Source organism: Micromys minutus, assembly GCF_963924665.1.
Source record: "Micromys minutus genome assembly, chromosome: 19".
In the NCBI taxonomy this organism is placed as follows: Eukaryota; Metazoa; Chordata; class Mammalia; order Rodentia; family Muridae; genus Micromys; species Micromys minutus.
In genome coordinates, this window is record NC_137954.1 from 11,808,619 (window position 1) to 11,828,538 (window position 19,920).

At 40.1% G+C, this 19,920-nt stretch overlaps 1 protein-coding gene across 1 annotated transcript in view; it reads left to right on the forward strand.

Annotated features, from left to right (window-relative positions):
• Positions 1–19,920, forward strand: part of FAM117B (family with sequence similarity 117 member B) — a 64,227-nt gene that overhangs the window by 22,907 nt on the left and 21,400 nt on the right. Inside the window, exons 2-4 of the mRNA XM_080932799.1 lie at positions 12,225–12,376; positions 14,407–14,499; positions 17,261–17,374. Of these exons, the coding sequence (XP_080788925.1) occupies positions 12,225–12,376; positions 14,407–14,499; positions 17,261–17,374 (359 nt within the window). The remainder of the gene's footprint in view (positions 1–12,224; positions 12,377–14,406; positions 14,500–17,260; positions 17,375–19,920) is intronic.

Sequence of the window (19,920 nt, forward strand, 5' to 3'; positions counted from 1 at the left end):
CCCAGACTCACAGATTTGCCTGCCTCTGCCTCCCAAGCGCTGGGATTATAGGTATGCACCAACACCCAGCTTGGTTTCTGTTTTGCTGGAGGTTTTTGTGTGTTTCTTTTTTGTTGTTGTTCGTTTGTTTCTATTTTAAAGAAGGCTAGAAAAGGGTTCGGTGGCATGAATAGGTGGAGAAGGTCTGGGAGGAAGTGGGAGGGGGAAAGCATGATCAGAATATGTTGTTTGAAAGAAATGTTTCAAATTAAGCATAGTTGGGGGGGTCGGGGGCAGCGCAGGATACAAGTTACCAGAAGCTTAGGGAGCCTGCTCTCTTCACACTGTGGATTCTAGAGATCTGACTCCTGCCATTAGGCTTCACAGCAAGCACCTTGCCTATTGAATCATCTCTCTGCTTATCCCGTAGTTATTATTCTTGTATAGTTCAGGCCCACCTGCCTAGGGATATTGCCATCTACAGTAAGCTAGACCTTCTATCTGTCCTAGAACTTGCTATGTAGACCAGCCTGGTCTTGTATTCGTGAGATCCTCCTGCCTCTGCCTCCTAAGTGCTGGAATTAATGATGTGTACCACCATGCCTCGATTGAAGCAGTTCTGAACTGAGGTTCTGTCTTTTGTGGTGAGTTTAGGTTGTGTCAGGTTGACAAAAACTAAGGCCTAATGTAATCTCTTAATTCAATGTATTGTGATATTTAAATGAAATAATGTGGAAAACAATTAGACAATGACTAGTAAGTGCAAATTGTTTGCTTGGTATTCATTGTAGTCAGCGATCTGCTTTGCTCTTTATTCTATAGTTCTTGATTTCTAGAAAAGTACAATGACTAGAATAATCCCTGAAGAGAAAGATTTGTTTCTAGTTTTGGAGGATCAACTGTCAGTCAGTTGAATTTGAATTATGAGTACTTGGACATGAAGGTAATTTTGTTTCTCGCTATAGTGGTGAAATTGTCATCTTTATGTAAACAGAAAACTGAACAAAGGATAGGAAGCGGCTTTTTGTGGATGTACAAGACAGTGTATTGCAGAGGACAGTGGCACACGCTCAGATACCAGAGGGCAGATTTAAAGGGACTGCTGGAGAAGAAGACTGGAGGGCTGAGCGTGGCAATGATACTTAGGTAATAGTGGTCACAGAGACTGTTGTGTCAGTCAACACCCTGGGTAAGCTTTGTATTGTTTCTTAAAGATTTGGAACAGGCCCATTTTCTGAGGTGTAATGAGTCAGCTGTTTTCCGATAACCACAGAGCCTGTGGGAATGTGATCCCTGAGAGGAGTGAAGCGTGTAGTAGGTGAACTCTTGCTGTGGATGTCTTCCAGAAGACACATTCAGACTACACTGCATGTGGGGTGTCTCAGGACATGAGACCTGATTAGACTGATGAGGTGGAATTAGGCTTGAGGGAGTTTGCAGTGACTGGAAAGAGCTGGACCAGGTTTCCCAGAGGAGGGAGTTGCATAAAAAGAATCTTCAGAAGATTCTCTTTTAGTGTTTGCTAAAGGAGTTCATGTAGACCATGTGTGCCAGGGAATTCCCATGAGGCTGGACAAGGGACCGCTGAGGTGAGTAATTTTCCAAGCTAGGCGTTGTTTAAACACTGACCAGAGTGCTATTTTGATTATCCACATGTTTTACTGGAGTCTCGAGAAGGACTGTGCCTTGATTGTAGGGTTAAATTCTGGAAAAAAGGTTATTCCCATTTTTTTCCTTAAAATAAGATTAAAATAAGCTTTAATTGATCAAGCTGATCTACAGATTTTGTAACTGATGTTGAAAATAAAGCCCAGCAATCTCAAGAACATTGTAGTGTAGTGTTAGGATTCTTAACTTGAAAGTAATTTATTGAATGCAGGACTGTGTGAGTTGTGATGAAGAGATGGTAGGATCAAAGAAATAACAAATGACATAGACAAGTTTTATTTAGTTGTGTGTTCATGTGTGAGAACGAATGGATATGAGAGAGGTATGTGTGTGCATGTATGGATATGAGAGAGTTGTGTGTGTGTGCATGTGTGGATATGAGAGAGGTGTGTGTGTGTGTTCATGTGGATATGAGAGATGTATGTATGTGTGCATGTGTGGATATGAGAGAGGTGTGTGTGTGCATGTGTGGATATGAGAGAGGTGTGTGTGTGTGCATGTGTGGATATGAGAGAGTTGTGTGTGTGTGTGGGGGGGATATGAGAGATGTATGTATGTGTGCATGTGTGGATATGAGAGAGGTGTGTGTGTGCATGTGTGGATATGAGAGAGGTGTGTGTGTGTGCATGTGTGGATATGAGAGAGTTGTGTGTGGGGGGGATATGAGAGATGTATGTATGTGTGCATGTGTGGATATGAGAGAGGTGTGCGTGTACATGTGTGTGGAATTCCAAGGACTACTTTGTGGAGACTGATTTAAAAAAAAATCAGCAAACTTCATGGCATAATGATAGAAACTACCTAAAAACATAGACTCAAAGAAAGTGATATAGGTACTTCCAGAAGAAAGGTGGAGGAAAAAGAAAATTTTAAAAATGATGGTTGGAAGTTTTCAACTTTATAAAAAGCTAAACTAATTGATTCAAGAGATTCAATTAAGAATAAATTCAAGAATTAAAAAATGTCCCGCGCAACCGTCTCGCCTGCAAGAACGACGCGGCACATGAAATAGGATTCTTCTGCGGTAAACTTTAATGCTCTCGAGAGGCAGAGCATAAGCTTGCAACACGTGATGAAGAAGACGAAGAAGACCCTGAACTATCTAGCCCATCCCCTTATAAAGGGATCAGTCCTTGCCTTGGACGTGGAGCCCCCTGATTGGTTGAAACTCATCAGGCCCTATGACGCCACGGGAGAGGCAGAGCTCAAGGAGTGGAAAGTTACCCAGCACGTGCGCACATGACTTGTTTACTGCTAACTCCAGCCGGATGTCAGCGCCATCTTGTAATGGAGAATGTGCAGGCGGCGCCCCACAAAAAAACCACACCATTTAAGGCAGATTTTTAATCGAATAGCTAAGAACTTGTGATAGGTAAAAGGAGCTAAGAAAATATGTTATTGAGGAACAACAGAGATGATAGATCTCTTGGCAAAACCAATATAAAGCAGAAAACAGAATATAAAGTGTATTGTGAAATGCCAAGAGATAAACGGTACATTTGTATAGAATGCCATACATAGCCAAAATATTCTTTAAAGACAGCATACCTTTTCATATGTGGGAGATTCTCCTACAGGAAATAAAGATAGCTCTTTGTGGGGAAGGAAAATGAGGCCATATGGGACCTTCCCTTACAGAGGAGCAAAGGGCACCAGGGGCAGCAGGCAAGTGCCATAGGCTTTTTATTGTTGCTTTATTTCTTTAGACAGTAATTGCTTTACCTATGAATTATACCGCACTGTGGCTCCATTCTGTATGCACAAGATCCATGACAACAGTAATAGAAAGGACAGAGTGCAGTAGTGGGAAGACATAGTCCTACGCTGTATATGGTGATACACTTGACAAGGTACTTCCATGTATTGAAAAGCTTTAGAACAAGCAAAACTTCAAAGAAAGATAATTAGTGTGTCTGTAGATGGTTAGCTAGTTATGAAAAGGGAAGAAAGGACAGATGGGACAAAGAAAAAATAAATAGCAAGGTCATAGATTGATATCACAATACATTAGTTGGTCTAAATATTTCAACTAAAATTCAGATTACCAACTTGATGTGGTGCTATATGATTGTAACCCTAGCAGTTTGTAAGTGGGTGCCTGAGGGTCAGAAGTTCGAGGCCAGCCACTGTTACATAGTGAGTTTGAAGCCATTCTGGACTATAGGAGGCCCTGTCAAGGGTAAGAAAGAAAAAACTTCAGGATAAGTCATGTTACTAAGGAGGAAGGTACATACCATCTCAGCTGTAGTCGCCCCTACAGGGCTTATATTAGAGATTCATTTAAATTATCTTTATGTGTATGGATGTTTCACCTGCAAGAGTGTGTGTGTGTGTGTGTGTGTGTGTGTGTGTGTGTGTGTGCTACTTGTAGAGGTCAGAAGAGGTCATTGGCCTCCCTGGAACTGGAGGTACAGGTGTTTGTGAGCCGCCTGCGGGTGCTGGGAATTGAACCCAGGTCTTCTGGAAGAATAGGCCGTGTTCCTAACTACTGAGCATCATCACTTCAGTAGGGCTATAGTTCGGAGAGGTGGGGCTGGTGGAGGGTTTTGAATTATCTGTGGTTTGCTCATGAAGGGATTGTGAGACAGGTCGTTTACTTCTTAATCAACCATTGGGCCTCCACTGCCATTTGTTCCTACCATGGTCGCAGAACAGTAGATGATAATTTATAAACCGAGACCTCCAAAAACTGAGGTAAAAATAAAAAAAAAATTTTAAGGCTGACTTACCGAATCTATTTCTTACAGTTACAAAGTTCTTTGTAAGTTTCCCCTAACCCCCAGGGTTTTTCTGTGAAGCTCTGGTTATCTTAAAACTCTCTGTAGATGCCTTTGCCTCCCCAGTGCTGGGATTAAAGATGGGCACTACCACTTCCCAGCAGCCCCAATATAATTAAGAAAAAAGAAAAAAATGCTAGAAGGACAGGCCCTCGTGGTGCACAAACACACATGATGGCAAAACACCCATACATATAAAATGAATAAAATTTAAATTTAAACCTAGAAAGTATTTACTAAAGTGCTTATCTCTAGAAGATGGCCTGTTAGAAATTTGGAGAGTGAGCACTGTTAGATTTACTTACAGTCCTTCTGTTTCTAAACTTGAAAAGTTTTCCCCCTTTCTAAATAAGTGTATCTGCTACACCTTTTCTGCTTATTGATTTTGTGAATAATAGAAAACATGGCTTTTAAGCCAGTGCTTTGTCAAGTCATATAGATAAGTGGGTAGAACACTATGGCAAAGGCCATAAAACTTGTATAAGGGACAGTCTGGAGGCTGTGGTTTTAAATGTGCGCTGGTGCCATTGCTAGTGCCATTGAAGGTACAAGGAACCAGTTTGTCCAGCTGATGGTAGTGAGCTCTAAACTTCAAAGCCCAAGGCATCGATTAAAATGGCAGTGCCATGCCCTGCCGAGTGTAGTCTTTTCATAGGCTTGGTTTTTTCAAAACCAAGTTAAGCATGTTTGAGCCATTGTTTGGATCTATTTGAATAGAAAAGTGTCTGAGCAGCACCTGCTGTTTACATAAGACAGACAGACACATAGCAAGCCCACCATATTTGGGATAAATGTTTTTTCCTTGTAACCAGGAGTTAATTTTTCCCCTATTGGCCTTTTTTATGAGATACTCTTATGTGTTAGTGTCTTCTCTTGGAGATGAAGCAGAATTGCCACTTGACTCCCTGGCTCTGTTGAGAAGTATAGGGACCTTTGCTTGAGTGAAGTTTCTCTTAGGCTTGGGTGACTAAGGGATTTTTAGAGGAATGACTTCTGAACCAACATTGCAAAGTCGAACATGGATTGGCCCAACTAAAGAAAGGGATGAGGGTGATGGTAGCAGAGAGGACTTGGAGGCATGGACATGGTTCTAGAGGGATTGAGGCCAAGAGATAATCTGCCAGATCATAAAAGGTCTTGTTGGCCGCCAGTCTCTTCCTCTGGACATCTGTATCAGTACAGTGTTTGTTCCCTAAGACTGGGAACTTCAAATCATCTTTTCTTCAAGATTCCCCATTCCACCATAACCTCTGCCTAATTAATTAGGGCAAAGATCTGTCTGTCCTCAGGACTTCATTGAAAGAGAATTATGACAAGGTAGGCATATAAACTGTTCTCAGCTGGCTGTGACTTATTCTTTATATTTTCTAGGGCTTACCACGTTGCCCATAGACCTTTAGTGAATGTTTACATGAGTGGCTTAAGGGAAAGCAAGGTTTGAGTATCTATGTGGGGTTTATAAGTGCAGGTTCCTGTAGAAGCCAGAGGGATCGGGTCCCTTGGAGCTAGACTTAGGAGGCTACCATAGGTGTTTTCTAGGACTTAAATTCAGGTCTCTGTAAAACCAGTATATGGTTTTAATTATATTATTGCATTGTAATTAATTAATTAATTATATTTATTACATTTGTTATAAATTACATTTATTTTTAAATTATACTTATAAATTAAATTATATTTATTTGTGTGTATGTATATGTGCATGCTGAGGTCAGAGGACAGATAGTGGAAGTCAGTTTTTGCTTTCCCACCATGTGATTAAACTCGGTTGTCAGACTTAGTGGCAAGCACCCTTACACAACAAGCCATATTACACGTTGAGCCATCTCATTGACTGTAAGAAAATGTTTAGGATTTTTACTTGTTATCATTTGTAGCTCTTCCATTCTCTGTGTGACTATAAAATAATAACTCCAGTGATTTGGGTATATTTGGTAGAAGTTTTAACTGTTGGGCTATTGGAAATCTTGAAATGAAATCAGGTCTCTTTATAAGGTTTGTTTCACTGGTGAGCTGATGGTTGGTCTTGTTGAAGTGTGCCAGACAACTTTAGCTATTCAGTTCTCCACAAACATACGTGTTTGTGAATGGTCTTTTTGTGTCCTAGTCTCTTGCAAGTATCTCATGTAGTAATTACTTAATTACTACATGAACATGTATATTTATTGCCTTTTGTTTCTCACAACAATTTGGGTACAGATTTTCTCAAATCTATGAACACGACTTTTTAAAACTTTATTTTAGAAAGTGCTCTATCTGCATATACACCTGCATGCCAAAAGAGGCATCAGATCTCATTACAGATGGTTGTGAGCCTCCATGTGGTTGCTGGGAATTGAACTCAGAACCTCTGAAAGAGCAGTCAGTGCTCTTAACTACCAAGCCACCTCATCAGTCCCAACATGATATTTTATTCTATTGAATCAAAACAAGAGGATGTTCTGTATACATTGAGGGGAAAAATTGAGACAAAGTTTCTCTGTGATAGCTTTTATAACAGGCATTGCTTTTTCGGAAGTAGTTGCCACTGTTTGAGACACTGTGTTGAAGCAGCGGGTGTGATGATCAGTACAGCTGCTGTGAGTATTGTGTTAGTGGAGTTGTCTTTTGTAACTAAGCTTTTACACTTAGAACTATGCAAGACCTTTATGATAATAGTGTGTAAAACAGAATTGTTAAAAACTGTCTCACATAATGGCCATCAGAAGAGCAAGGCACTGGCTGTTATTCAGAACTAGAGCAATGACATTGTCAACATGACCCACATGTTTCTTTGTGTGCACTGTGTGCATGTGAGTGTGTGTAGGGAGCTACCCTTACTTGGCCTCCACTTTATTTTCTTCAGAGAATTATTTTTATGCATACTGTAGCTGTCTTCAGACACACCAGAAGAGGGCATCAGATATCATTACAGATGGTTGTTAGCCACCATGTGGTTGCTGAGAATTGAACTCAGGAGCTCTGGAAGAGCAGTTAGTGCTCTAACCACTGAGCCATCTCTCCAGCCCCCTTCATTTATTTTTGAAGACAGTGTTTCTCACTGAACCTGGAACTAGTCTGTGTAACTTGGGACCAGCAAGCCCAGCACTGGGGTTAAAACACATGCCACCAGTGGAGATGTGAACTTAGATTCTCATACTTGAATGGCAAGCACTTTATTGACAGCCATCTATCTCCCTAGCCCTTTATTTACTACTTTTTAAAAGATAAGTGTGGCATACACTGTAGATTCAAGCAGTTGAAAAGCTAAGGCAGGAAGATGGCTTTAGCCAGTTAAAACCTGCTCGGGCAATACCATATCAAAAAAAAGTGTACAGCTCATATTAAAGTTAAACTTAATGTAAACAAAGCTTACCCTCTCCTGGCTCCTCCCTCAAATTAAAAAGGAAAGAAAGAAAAATGACACTAGGTATTTCTGTAGAAACCATGACACAGTAAAGTCATGCATTGTAAATAGCAGGCTCTTGTACTGAATCAGGTAATGAGGCAAAATCCAGATATTATTTGTCCTAGTTAGAGTTATTGTTGTGATGAAAAACCATGACAAAAAAGACAAGGGACGGAGGAGTTTACTTGGCTTAATCTTCCACATTACTGTCAATCATTGGGAAAGTCAGGGCAGGAACCTGGATGCAGAGGTTATGGAGGGATGTTGCTTACTGGCTTGCTCTTCATGGCTTGCTCAGCCTTTCTTATAGAACTCAGGACCCGCACCTCAGGGATGGCCCCACCCACAATGGGCTGGGCCCTTCCACATCAATCACTGAGTAGAAAATGCCCTACAGCTGGATCTTCTGGAGGCATTTTCTCAGTTAAGGCTCCCCCCTTTTTAGTGACTCTAGTTTGATGTAAAACTAGCCAGCACATTATTTAATAATGTAAGTGCTTATATAAAAAAAGGAGAAATTCAAATTCCTGGAATTTTGAAATGTAATAATTAAATATATTACAAATTTTACTTTGTGTATACCAGAGTGTGCAGGTAGTCAGAGGGTGACCTGGAGTAGTAAGTTCTCTCCTTCCATCATGTGGGTTCCGTGAATCTAGCTCTGGTTGTCAAGTCTGCTGGCAAGTGCATTTAACCACATGAGCCTTCTACAGACATGTTAGTATAACAGGGCTGTGAGATTTTCCTTAGGGGTAACACTTTGCTTTATTTTGTTTCAGAGTTCAGCAGATCAGTTTCAAAGTGCTCGCCTTGTCTAGAAGTGGATTTTACTTTTGTCCTCTGTATTGGTTACTTTTCACGTTGTTTTATAAAGTGCATGAAAGAAGGAAAGGAGGATTTATAGAGCACACAGTTTGAGGGCATGCAGTCCATCTTGGCTGAAGGGCGGGTTGGTGGCAACAGGCATGTACTGATACAGCTGCAGGAGCCTGCTCATATCTGGACAGATCAAGAAGTAGACACAGAGCCAAAACCAGGCAGGAATGTAAACTTCAAGGCCTGCCCTTAGTGACCCAGCTTCCTCCAGCTAGGCCTTTCTCACAACCTCCCAGGGCGGCATAAAGAGCCTGTGGGGACAGTTTGCATTTTGACATCTTTGAATATGGTGTTCTGTCCAGATAAGCTATGCAGAGTGTAACTTGTCACTGTGAGTGACGAAATACTGAGCAGCACTGTGAGCTCTTAGAGTACCACGTAAGGTCTTTGTGCACACGTTTAACACTGCTTCACAGCACAGAAGCAGCCAGGCACACTATGTAAATGTCTGTGTTACAATAAAACTTCATTTATGGACACCAAAATTTGAATTTTATGTAACTTTTCTATATTTAAGAATAAATTGGTTCTTTTTCTAACCATTTAAAATATGCATGCAAATTAGTAAGATGAGGACCAGATTTGGCCCATGGCCTGTAGACTCCCTAAACTTAGGTATAAAATACGAAAAAATCTCAAAACCTAATAGTAATTTTTATACCTTTTTATGATTTTATTTGAAAATACAATACTTAGGTAGAAAAAAAACAAACAAAAAAGCCTCCCATCAGGCTTGGGAGGCAAAGGACAGCTGGTTTTAAGACAGCCAGGACTACACAGAGAAACTGTCTATGGAAAAAACAAAACCAAAACCAAAAATCACACATATGGTGCTAAAAGGCATTGAGGTTTATTTTGGTTTATCAAGGCTTGGTTTGTTTTGTTAACAGAATTAAAATGTAAACAATGATTTAGTTATCAACTAGAATTCTGGAATTTACACGATTGTAGGTTTTCTTTGTAGTGAACAGCTTCTTCTGTGTGCACAGTACGTGTATTTGTACATGTTTAAGAGAGCGTGTGTACATGAATGTGGAGGCCAGAGGATGACATTGGGTGTCTTCAAGGGAAAAAAAAACTTTGCTGGGTACCAGGAAAATAACCAGCTCTATAGAAAACTGCTGGGCTCATTCCCTAGAGATTTTGATTTGAGAGATTTAGGGTGGGATCCAGGAATGCTCACTGGTAGAAAAGAACCCTAAAAACCTGCATTCAACGTTCGGTATTGCAGCAAGCAGCTAGCTATTCAGCAGCCAGTTGCTGTCTTTTATCTCTCTCGACCCTGTACCTTCCATGCTGGTTTTTTCAAATGAGAATACCTCTTAACTGATGTTAAATAAATGATAACACAAATGTGAAGAAGGGGCATTCTTGATTAAGTTAGGGCTGGATTTCTGTTATCCCTTTGATACTCTGATTGCTTTGTATTTGCATATAAAATTGGTCTTTCATTCTTGTCTTTTTCCTTTTAGTAGTAAATGTCTTCCTTCTGTAGCCCACCTCCCATTAATACGTGTCTCTCAAGTGTGCTCTGTGATGCCATTCTTAGGGCCTACTTTGTCCTTGCTCTGGCTGGCTCTCACGTATAACTACTGAGTCCCTTCAACTTGCTTATGGAGAGTTCTTGCGCTTGTGATTCTGAGGAAACCCAGCATAGGCAAGACCATTTTAGGAAATAAAAAGCAGCTGAGTTCTTGGGGCCAACAAGCATTAAGGGAAATTTACCAGGGAGTACAAATTTGAAGCTGAATATTGGCACTTACTTGCTATGAGTTCAGAGTTGGTGCCAAGAGTTAAACACTCCTTAGGCTGAATCCTATGCTTTTTTTTTTTGTTGTTTGTTTGTTTTGTTTTTATTTTAGTCATCCTGATCTTAATTCTCGAATTGTCATCTCTCATTTTGGGTTGATTTTGTTTTTAAGGTCTCTAAATTAGTAGTTACTGTTGTGTTGTTACAGTAAGTGCCTGCTTACACTAGCTTACTGATTGCTTTGTTTCTTGATTGGTTCAGTTTCCTTATTTCTGTGGTGTTTTTCTTAAAAACTAATACTCAGAGATTGTCTTTGATTGTTAAGTCATCTTTGTCTGATTCTCCGTGTTTTACTCTGTGTGTGTGAGGGAGCAATAGATGTAGGTGGACATTTACCACGGCAGGGGACAACTTTAGGGAGTCATTTTTCTGTTCCATTATGTGGGTGGGCTCTAGGGACCGAATAGGTTGCTAGACTTGGTGGCTAAAACTTTTTACTTGCTGAGCTTCCTTGCTGACCCAAGGTATCATAAATTGTTAGTTTTCTTATTCCATAAAGTTACCTCAGTGTCTTCAGCCTCTGCTCTTATTGGCAGAAGGACTCAACCTTTTCCTCTGTTTCTCTAAGGCTTATTTTGTTGTTTGTATGTTTAAATCCGAAGAAGCATGTAACTTACCATGTTATGTATGTCAAGATCCTGTAGTTCTGGAAGACAATCATAATAATTTTGAACATCGTTTTACTGATTTATCCTCCTGAATCTACATTACATACACGTCACAATAAATATCTCATTAGTTTCCTTCTTCCATTTATTTTATTTTTATTTATGTTTGTGTCACCTTTTTAACTAATTTCTTTTACTCAGAAAATTTAAGTTCTTCAGATCACTAATTCATTCTCATAAGCTGTCCCCCTTGTTTCTTGTGTTTTTGGTGTTTGTTTTCAGAATGGAGCTTGCTGTATAGCCTTCCCTGGTCTAGAAGTTGGTGTGCTGTAGACTAGCCTGGCCTTAAGCTCACAGAGCTTCCTGCTTCAGCCCACCAGGTGATAGGATTAAAAGTGTGTGCCAGCATTCCTAGCCCACAAATTCTCTTAAGCTTTATAATGTATGTTCTGGGCTTCGTTTATATTTCTGTAGTTGTAACAGTCAAAGCCAGGGCTTTGTGCATGCTAGGTCTATGCTTTAGTTACTACAGAGCTGAATTCCCAATCGCAGAAGTCCTTTTAAAAACTTTATTATTACTCTACATATATTGTATGATAGCTATGTATAGGACACACATGTCATAGCTTGTTTATGTGGAGATCCAAAGACAGCTCTGTAGAGTTGACGCTTCATCTTTATGTGGTCCTGGGAATTGCACTCTAGTCATCAGGCTTTGTTGGCAAGTGCTTTTAGCTATTAAAACATTTTCACTGTTAGGGAGTTGTTTGCCCATACCTCTCTGTCAGGAAATGTATTCTCTAAGGGTCTTTATTCATACTTGTCTTCTTAGAGTCAGAGTTAGAGTATGCATAGCTAGTTGCTAAGGAGAAGTACTGGGCTGAAGGCTGAAGGTTCCGAACTAACAGTATTTGCTTATTTTAAAATCTATTACATATGAAGTGATAGTATATAGCCCTTTGGAATCAACTGTGAGTTGTTTCTTCTGTTATGGTCCGTGTTTTGGGTTGGGCCTGGGCTTTGCATAGTTCTTGTTCCAATTTGTTTACCTTTGCATATTTAACTTGGAGACCTTCTGTAAAACTCTTTTAAAATTAACACGCTTGCTTTATACCTAGGTGACAAAACACACCCACCTTCCTCTAGCCCCTCCAGCATTATCCGGCGCACTTCCTCCCTGGATACCCTTGCAGCTCCATACCTTGCTGGGCACTGGCCCCGAGACAGTCGTGGGCAAGCAGCACCCTGCATGAGGGACAAGGCCACACAGGTAGGTTTCTCTTACTGTTCTCTGAAGCATTGAGTACACACAAGAATTTCCTCAGAAGCTTTTCAGAAGTACAGGTGTCCAAGCCTACCTTCCTTTTATTCTGCTGCATTTGTTTGGCCTGGGAATGTACATTTCTAAAAGTAGAGGGGGCAGGGGGAGGAGCTGGGTGGGCGAAAGGGATAACATTTCAAATGTAAATACAGAGAGTATCTAATGTATTGACATTTTAAATATTAATTTTAAATACTTTATATATTTTTATATATTTAAATATAAATATATTAAATAATTTAAAAATGCCTTTCCCCTTTATCTGCTACATAAATCATTATAACAGAATCACACGTGTCCATGTGATCTACAGCAGCTACGAGATCCCGAGTTGCATAGAGAGAAAAGTTCTATCACTTCACATCACAGTGCAGACAGGAGACAGGAGACCTATGTTGTTGTCTGTACAAGTCTTTTGTTTAAAGTCCAGCAACTTTAAGACGTTTTGAGCCTTTTCATAATGAAATAATTTGCCTAGTATTTATCAATATATTTTAGATACTGTAAATTGGAATCTACTCTTCAGTGCTCAAGTCTTTGAATCTTTGCCACTGTGAAAGTGTCTGCATGCCACCCGGTAGTAGTAGTAGATGGAAGGATTTATGTACCAACTTTGTTAAAGTTGTATTATTTGCTGCTTTATTGCATATAATAACTTCAAAGAGTCTGTAAATCCAGTCCTACAGAATTTTTCTTCATAACTAGACAGTTGGAAACCAGTTCCCAGGATGCCACACTGTGTGCCCCAACTCCAAAATAAGTTAGTCTTTTGTTTGTTTGTTTTCCAAGACCGTTTCTCTGTGTAGCCATGGCTGTCCTGGAGTTCTCTCTGTAGACCAGGCTGACCTCTGACTCAGAGATCTGCCTGTGCCTGCTCCCTGAGGAACCTGGGACTAAGGTCATGCACCACCACACCTGGTTAAAATTTTTTAAACATTTATTTTATTTGTAAGAGTACACTGTTGCTATTTTTAGACATACCAGAAGAGGGCATCAGATCCAATTACAGATGGTTGTAAGCCACCATGTGATTGCTGGGAATTGAATTCTGGAAGGGGAAAAAAGGGGATAGAGAGATGGCTCAGTGGTTAAGACCACTAACTTTTGATGGTGAATTGCAAATGTCCAATATAAAGGGGTTTTTATGTTTGTGTTTGTGTTTGTTTTTTGGCACTATTAGGTGAACTGAATTTAACCACAACCATCTAATGGGGAATAATAGAGAAAAAGCTGACTCATTTTGAGCCATCTTCAATTGCTTGTTGAAGCAGTGCCTATGTTACAAATTCTGTTTAGTCTGAGGTTTGGAGTCCAGGGACCAGCACTGATTGCCTTCACCACCACACCACGTTTAAGCTTCTCTGCCAGTCTTTGGATTTGACTTGAATGTCAGGTCTTGACTTGTCTTTGTTGTTGTCTGGTAAAAAATTTACAGAAAGCTGAACATTTGCTACTTGTTTAGAACTGGAACAGCAAATAGCAATCAAGCTTTCTGTTGGGAGAGCCAGTACTCTAGAAAGCAGATAGATGGTGATTCTGGATGCTGTATTCCATGTTGGCCCAGCCTTCTCTCCACACGTCCACCTCTGGGCCAGTTCAGAATTTACGAGTAATGTTATTAGTGAAAGAAATGAAAGAGGTAGGTAGGTAAAAACTGATTATAAACAGCTGATGCTAAGATACTTTTGAGTAGTTTCTGATGGTTAAAACATGCTAGAGAAATGGCTCAGTGCTTGAGAGCACTGTTCTCACAGAGGACTGGGGTTTATTTCCCAGCACCCACATAGCTCACAACGATCCATCGACCTCACACAAGAGGCATATACAGACATGCAGGCAAAACACTCATAGCACAGAAAGTAATAAAATCTAACAGTCTGCCAGCTCTAATTTTGTAGCATATATTATTTAATAGAAAAAATCTGGTCTGGGCTTGTTAAATACTTTTTGTTAAAATAACCTTTCCCCCTCTACAATAGACGGAGAGTGCATGGGCTGAAGAATATGCTGAAAAGAAGAAAGGGTCTCATAAACGCTCGTCATCCTGGGGCAGTACAGAACAACTTAAGGAGGTCAGCAAATGTTCTCTGGTAGCAGAAGTTTGGCTTTTCCAAGTTTGGCTAGTTCCTTAAAGTTGTGGGCTGCAAATGTCATTTTCCTAGTACAGGGAGAGTATGTATGTGTTCGTGCATGTTTGTGTGAGGGTATGTGTGTGTGCATGTTTGTGTGAGGGTATGTGTATGTGCATGTTTGTGTGAGGGTATGTGTATGTACATGTTTGTGTGAGGGTATGTGTGCATGCATGTTTGTGTGAGGGTATGTGTGTGTGTGCATGCATGAATTTGTGCATCAGCAGAGGGTGATGTCGGCTACCTTGAGAAGTCTCTGACTGAACTACCACTGTTTTGGTTGTGCTGACTGGCCAGTGAGCCTCAGGGCTCCATCTGTTTCCTTTCACCTCCTGTTAATCCTACTGAATGACAGTAAAGACCACGACCCAACTTATTTGGTCAAATTAAGCAAGAGTTATTTTCTGTCTGGTGGGGCTATCTCTTTAAAATGAGGCTTTACATATTTTTGAAAATAAAGCATCGAACACAGTAAGAAATGGGACTTGTATAGGCTAGATGGAGGGCTTTCCCGGAGGTGAGGGATCTCCAGAGAATCTTGCTTATGTAGGAACTTAGCTGAACATTTTTTAATTATTTGGCAGAACATCTTACCAGGGTACATTCAAGGTATGAGTTAATTCTCTAGGGTGGAAAGCATATCAACTTGAATTTTGCAGCAAGCAGAAATAAACTTCTTCTGTCCTTAAAACAAAATAGTTTGTGTTCATAAGATGGAGTCCAGCTGGTTCATCACTCCCGGCACAGGGGTTGTAGATGAGCATGGGTCCTGGAGATCTGAGCTCAACTGTTCTGTGCCTGTGTAGCAAGCACTTTACCACTAACAGTTTACTGTGCCTCCCTTTTACTTGAGAAATAGCGACAGAAAAGGTTATTATGTTGATTTGGAAAAAAAGGGGGCGGGGATTGAAGCCAGACATAGCATATCTATAATCAGGGTATTGGGGCAAGAAGTTTCAATTGCTAAGTTTTAGGCCTGCTGACTACCCCCCAAAATAAAATAAGATTTGAACAGAAAATGTGCATGTTATTAACCTGATGATGCAAGGCTTGCTTTAGTAATAGGAGAGTTTGTATATAACTAGAAATATAAAATTAAAATATAAAATTATAGACTTATAATATTAGTATGATTAAGAAGCTGACATTTTTCTGCATATGATTGTCATTTTGAAATTTAGTAACTTGATTATAGGTAGCTTTATGTTGTTTTTGTTTTCTGTGTATATAATTAATGCCACTGCAATTTACCCATAATAGAAGTAAAAGATAAAAATCATTCAAAAGATAATAATGAGATAGGCATTAAAATTGGACTTGTAGCTAGACATGTTGGCATATGCCTTTGATCCAGCACTTGGGAATGGGAAGCAGGGTGGTCAAGAGTTGAGGGCTAGCCTTGATGTGGTGGTGTGCGTGAGATGCTTGTCCCCCATAATCTCATGCATTTGACTACTTTGTCCCCAGTTGGTGACACTGCTGGGGGATAGATTTAAAAGGTGTGACTTTGCTGGAGAAAGTATGTCACTGGGAATGGGCTCTCCATCTCCAGTTTTCTCTCTGCTTCATGCTTGTAATAAAAGATGTGAGTTCTCAGCTTCTTGTTCCAGCCATTATGCTTTGCTCCACCATCTGATAGGATAAAATTGTGGCAAGAGGGGTAGGAGGTACCCTTGGCAGACCTGTGCCAAGCTTTGCCCCCGAAAACATCTAATGGAAGAGGTTTATTGGGGGGGGGGAGAACTAAAGACTGTCTCAGAGTGGGGACATGATGGAGAGAGAGGAAGACAGACAGATCTGAGGTGGTTGGGGCAGATGTGACATCCACTGCTGCTAGACCCCTGACAGCAGGCCCATGGGAACACCTGTTTGCCAACAGCATCATGGCCGCTATTGCTCTAGAGCTGCAAGCTCAAGCAAACGTCCTCCTTCTGTATTGCCTCTACGCCTGATATTTATACAGCAATACAGAAGGAGCGGGTGCACTTGGCTAATGAGATCCTGGCGCAGAAAACAGCAAATTGTATTCAATGAATTTTGTTTCAAGTGTATTTCACTGCTTGCGTTCTTGTAGTTTCCTCTCTGTTGCTGTGATAAGACACTGCCAAAAGCAACTTGATGAGAAAAGGTTTTATTTGCTTAAGGTGAGAGAAAGGAGGGGAGGGAGAGGATGAATATGGAGACAGGAACATTGCATCTGAACAGAGAGCAGCGTGGAGTAAGTCTATAGAAGCCCAAAACCTGTCCCCAGTGATGCACCTCCTCCAGGAAGGCTTAAACTCTTAAGTGGCTCCATAATGTCCCCAAAACAGCACCACCAACTTAGGACCAAGTGCTCAAATACGAAAGCCTGTGGAAGATATTTCTCATTCAAATGAATGCACTTAGCTTGATTTGTAAATATCATTTTAATTTTTGTATTAGTAAAGGCAACAAGAGAATAAGTTAATTTCTAAGAGCATAGTTTAAATGCTGAAAACTGTTTAATAGTTGAGAAACCTCAAGACTAACAAGTGTTAAATGTTCTTCTGTTTTCTTTAAATCTATACATATAGATATGAATATATGTTTAAGAATACTGATCAATTAGATCTTGTAATATGGTTTAAAATTTCAAAGTACCGAGGATGAATTTATTCTTACTAATCAAGAATATGCTTTTGTTTAGTGTGGAATACACTGTTTCTCCTGTTCTTCCTTTAAGATTGCAAAATTACGGCAGCAACTGCAGAGAAGCAAGCACAGCAGCCGTCACCACCGGGATAAAGAACGGCAGTCTCCGTTCCATGGCAACCATGCAGCTATTAACCAGAGCCAGGTAAGGAGAGACCATTTCTCTTCTATGTTGTTTGTAATCATTTAGGACAGAATATCCAAAACCACCTGTGAAACAATGGGAACACCCCCCCCCCCAATAGGGTCTCTCCACGCAGCCCTGGCTGTCTTGGAAGTCACTATGTAAGAGCAAGATGAACTCACAGATATCTACTTTCTTCTGGCTTCCAAGTGCTGGGACTGAAGTCCGCTCCCCATGCTCACCTCCATTACACATTCTGATTTACTCCACTTTGCTGAAGCAGGATGTTCCTGTAGCATTGGCCACAGAACAAACCCTTTTCCTTTCTTAGTTTCGGTTATATTATCTGAAAATTGAGAGCAATAGTTCTGTCTCCGTGTCTTTTGGGAGGGAAAACGAACTGCTTTGATCCCTACCGAGGGCAGTAAGTGGCTCACCCATAGAGCGTTCTCCGTCTGAATTTGAACAGGCTAGAGTTCCTTGGCGAGCAGAGAGCAGGTTTATATATCCCGTGAAGGAGTCTTTCAATTCCCAGATTCAGTTTTCTATTGGAGCAATAAGGCGGTGACTCTGGATTGTGGAAGGAAACTAGAAGGCTGGTTCTGTGACACATACAGATAATTAAATGTAAAATAAATCTTAAAAAATAAAAAATGATTGGATGTTTAATGTCTTAAAACTATACAAGTTAGTGTTTAAGAAATTGAAACTTACAGCTCACCCACCATCTCATCCATAACTGCTGTGTCTTTAACACTGAGGGTACTCTGTTTATTCCCCATCATGTTTACACTCCAGGTCACCTCAGAGTTACGACTGAATTTTATCAAATTACATGGTATATAGTAGGAGTTGATAAGGTTTTGAGGTGATTTTTTAATACCTGTTTATTAATGTGACAATTTTTAGCTATGTGTACTGACAGAAGGCTGTAATCTCAGTATTTGGGAGGCTGAGACAGGAGAGCTATTTGTAGCAAGAGCTTTCTCAAACCTAAATGAACCAGCCATAATGATGTACCCCTTTAATTCTAGCACTCTGGAGGCAATGAAGAGATAAATAAATACAATCAACAATTTGTTTGTTTTTCAACATAGAATCCACCTGCCTCTGTCTCCTGAGTGCTGGGACTAGAGAAGTGTGTCACACACGGTTTATAGTCATCAAATTTTAAATTGAAAAATTATTTACAATATTGTTTCTTAAAATTTCAAATTTTCTTTTGTTTGGTTTTTGAGAAAATGTTTCTTTTGAGTATTCCTGGAACTCACTCTGTAGATCAGGCTGGCCTTGAACTCCCTTCTGACTGCCAAGTGCTGGGACTAAAGGTGTGCACCACCACTGCCTAGCTAAAATTGAATTTTTTTAATAAAAATTACTAAGCTTAGTCTTGTGAGTTAGCTTGGAGTGTAGCATGCTCCCAAGACTGACAACCTGAGTTTAATTCTAAAACCTACATGGTAGAAGAGAAACAATTCTCATAAGTCATTCTCTGATCTACACACACACACACACACACACACACACACACACACACACACACACACACACACAATTTAAAAAAGAAAAGAAAACAAGAAGAATAAGGAGTTTGACTGTGCTAGCCTTACTACCAGCAAGAAGATCTCTGACTTGGAGACTCACTCCTACCCCCATCCCCACCCCCCCAGAAAAGAAAATTTACCTATCTTGAATCTTTATATTTGACAAATAAAATACCTGCTTGCTTGTCTTGTGTATTAATTAGCTAACCCCAAATCAGACAATATGCATCTTGAGAATTGTGTCAGTCATGTTGATGTTTATCTGAGACTCTCAGAGCATATCCAGTTATGGATATAATGTTGCTTAGGTGGGTTCTGTCTTTAGTGGAAAAAGAAGTATATTATCAAGGCTAAACATCCCATAGTTTATTGAATACTTACCATCTGATGGTGTTATAGGAAAAGTAGCAATAAAGAAATAATCTCATGTCACCATCAAATATTATTTTTGAGGGATGTAAGTAGCTAGTTAGTTGTAATAATGTACAGTGAATATGTTGATAGGAAGGGTTCGCAGTGAAGGGATATTTCTCATTGAATAGAGGATGAGCCATCCAGAAAGACCTCTCAGAAAATGTTAACTGGTTGATCCCTGAAATAATAGAGTTAGCCCACCTAACAGATGAAGTCATGGCCCCAGTAGGGTGGTAGTAAAAGATTAGGGGATAAGTAACAGGCAGACCTTGAAATCTTCACAGACTAGTTAGTAACATACTGTGACTTGATCTTCGTTGTATAAAAAGATTTTTTTTTTAACGTTGGAAATGAGACTCATGATCTCAGATGCATTTTATGGTGGTCACTGTAGGCTTGGAATATATGATGAATTGAGTAGAGGACAGATAATACAAGCCAGGAATCATTTAAAGAATTAGAACTATGAGTAAGGAGTCAGAGGTGACCTAGAATACTGTAGAAACTTAAAACTGCAGAGAAAGAACTAAGAGTTGAAGTCTTTTCAACTGTGTAAGTATAGTATAAGTAACCGACACTTAGGGGAGGTGGCAGTGTTTGAACTGTTGA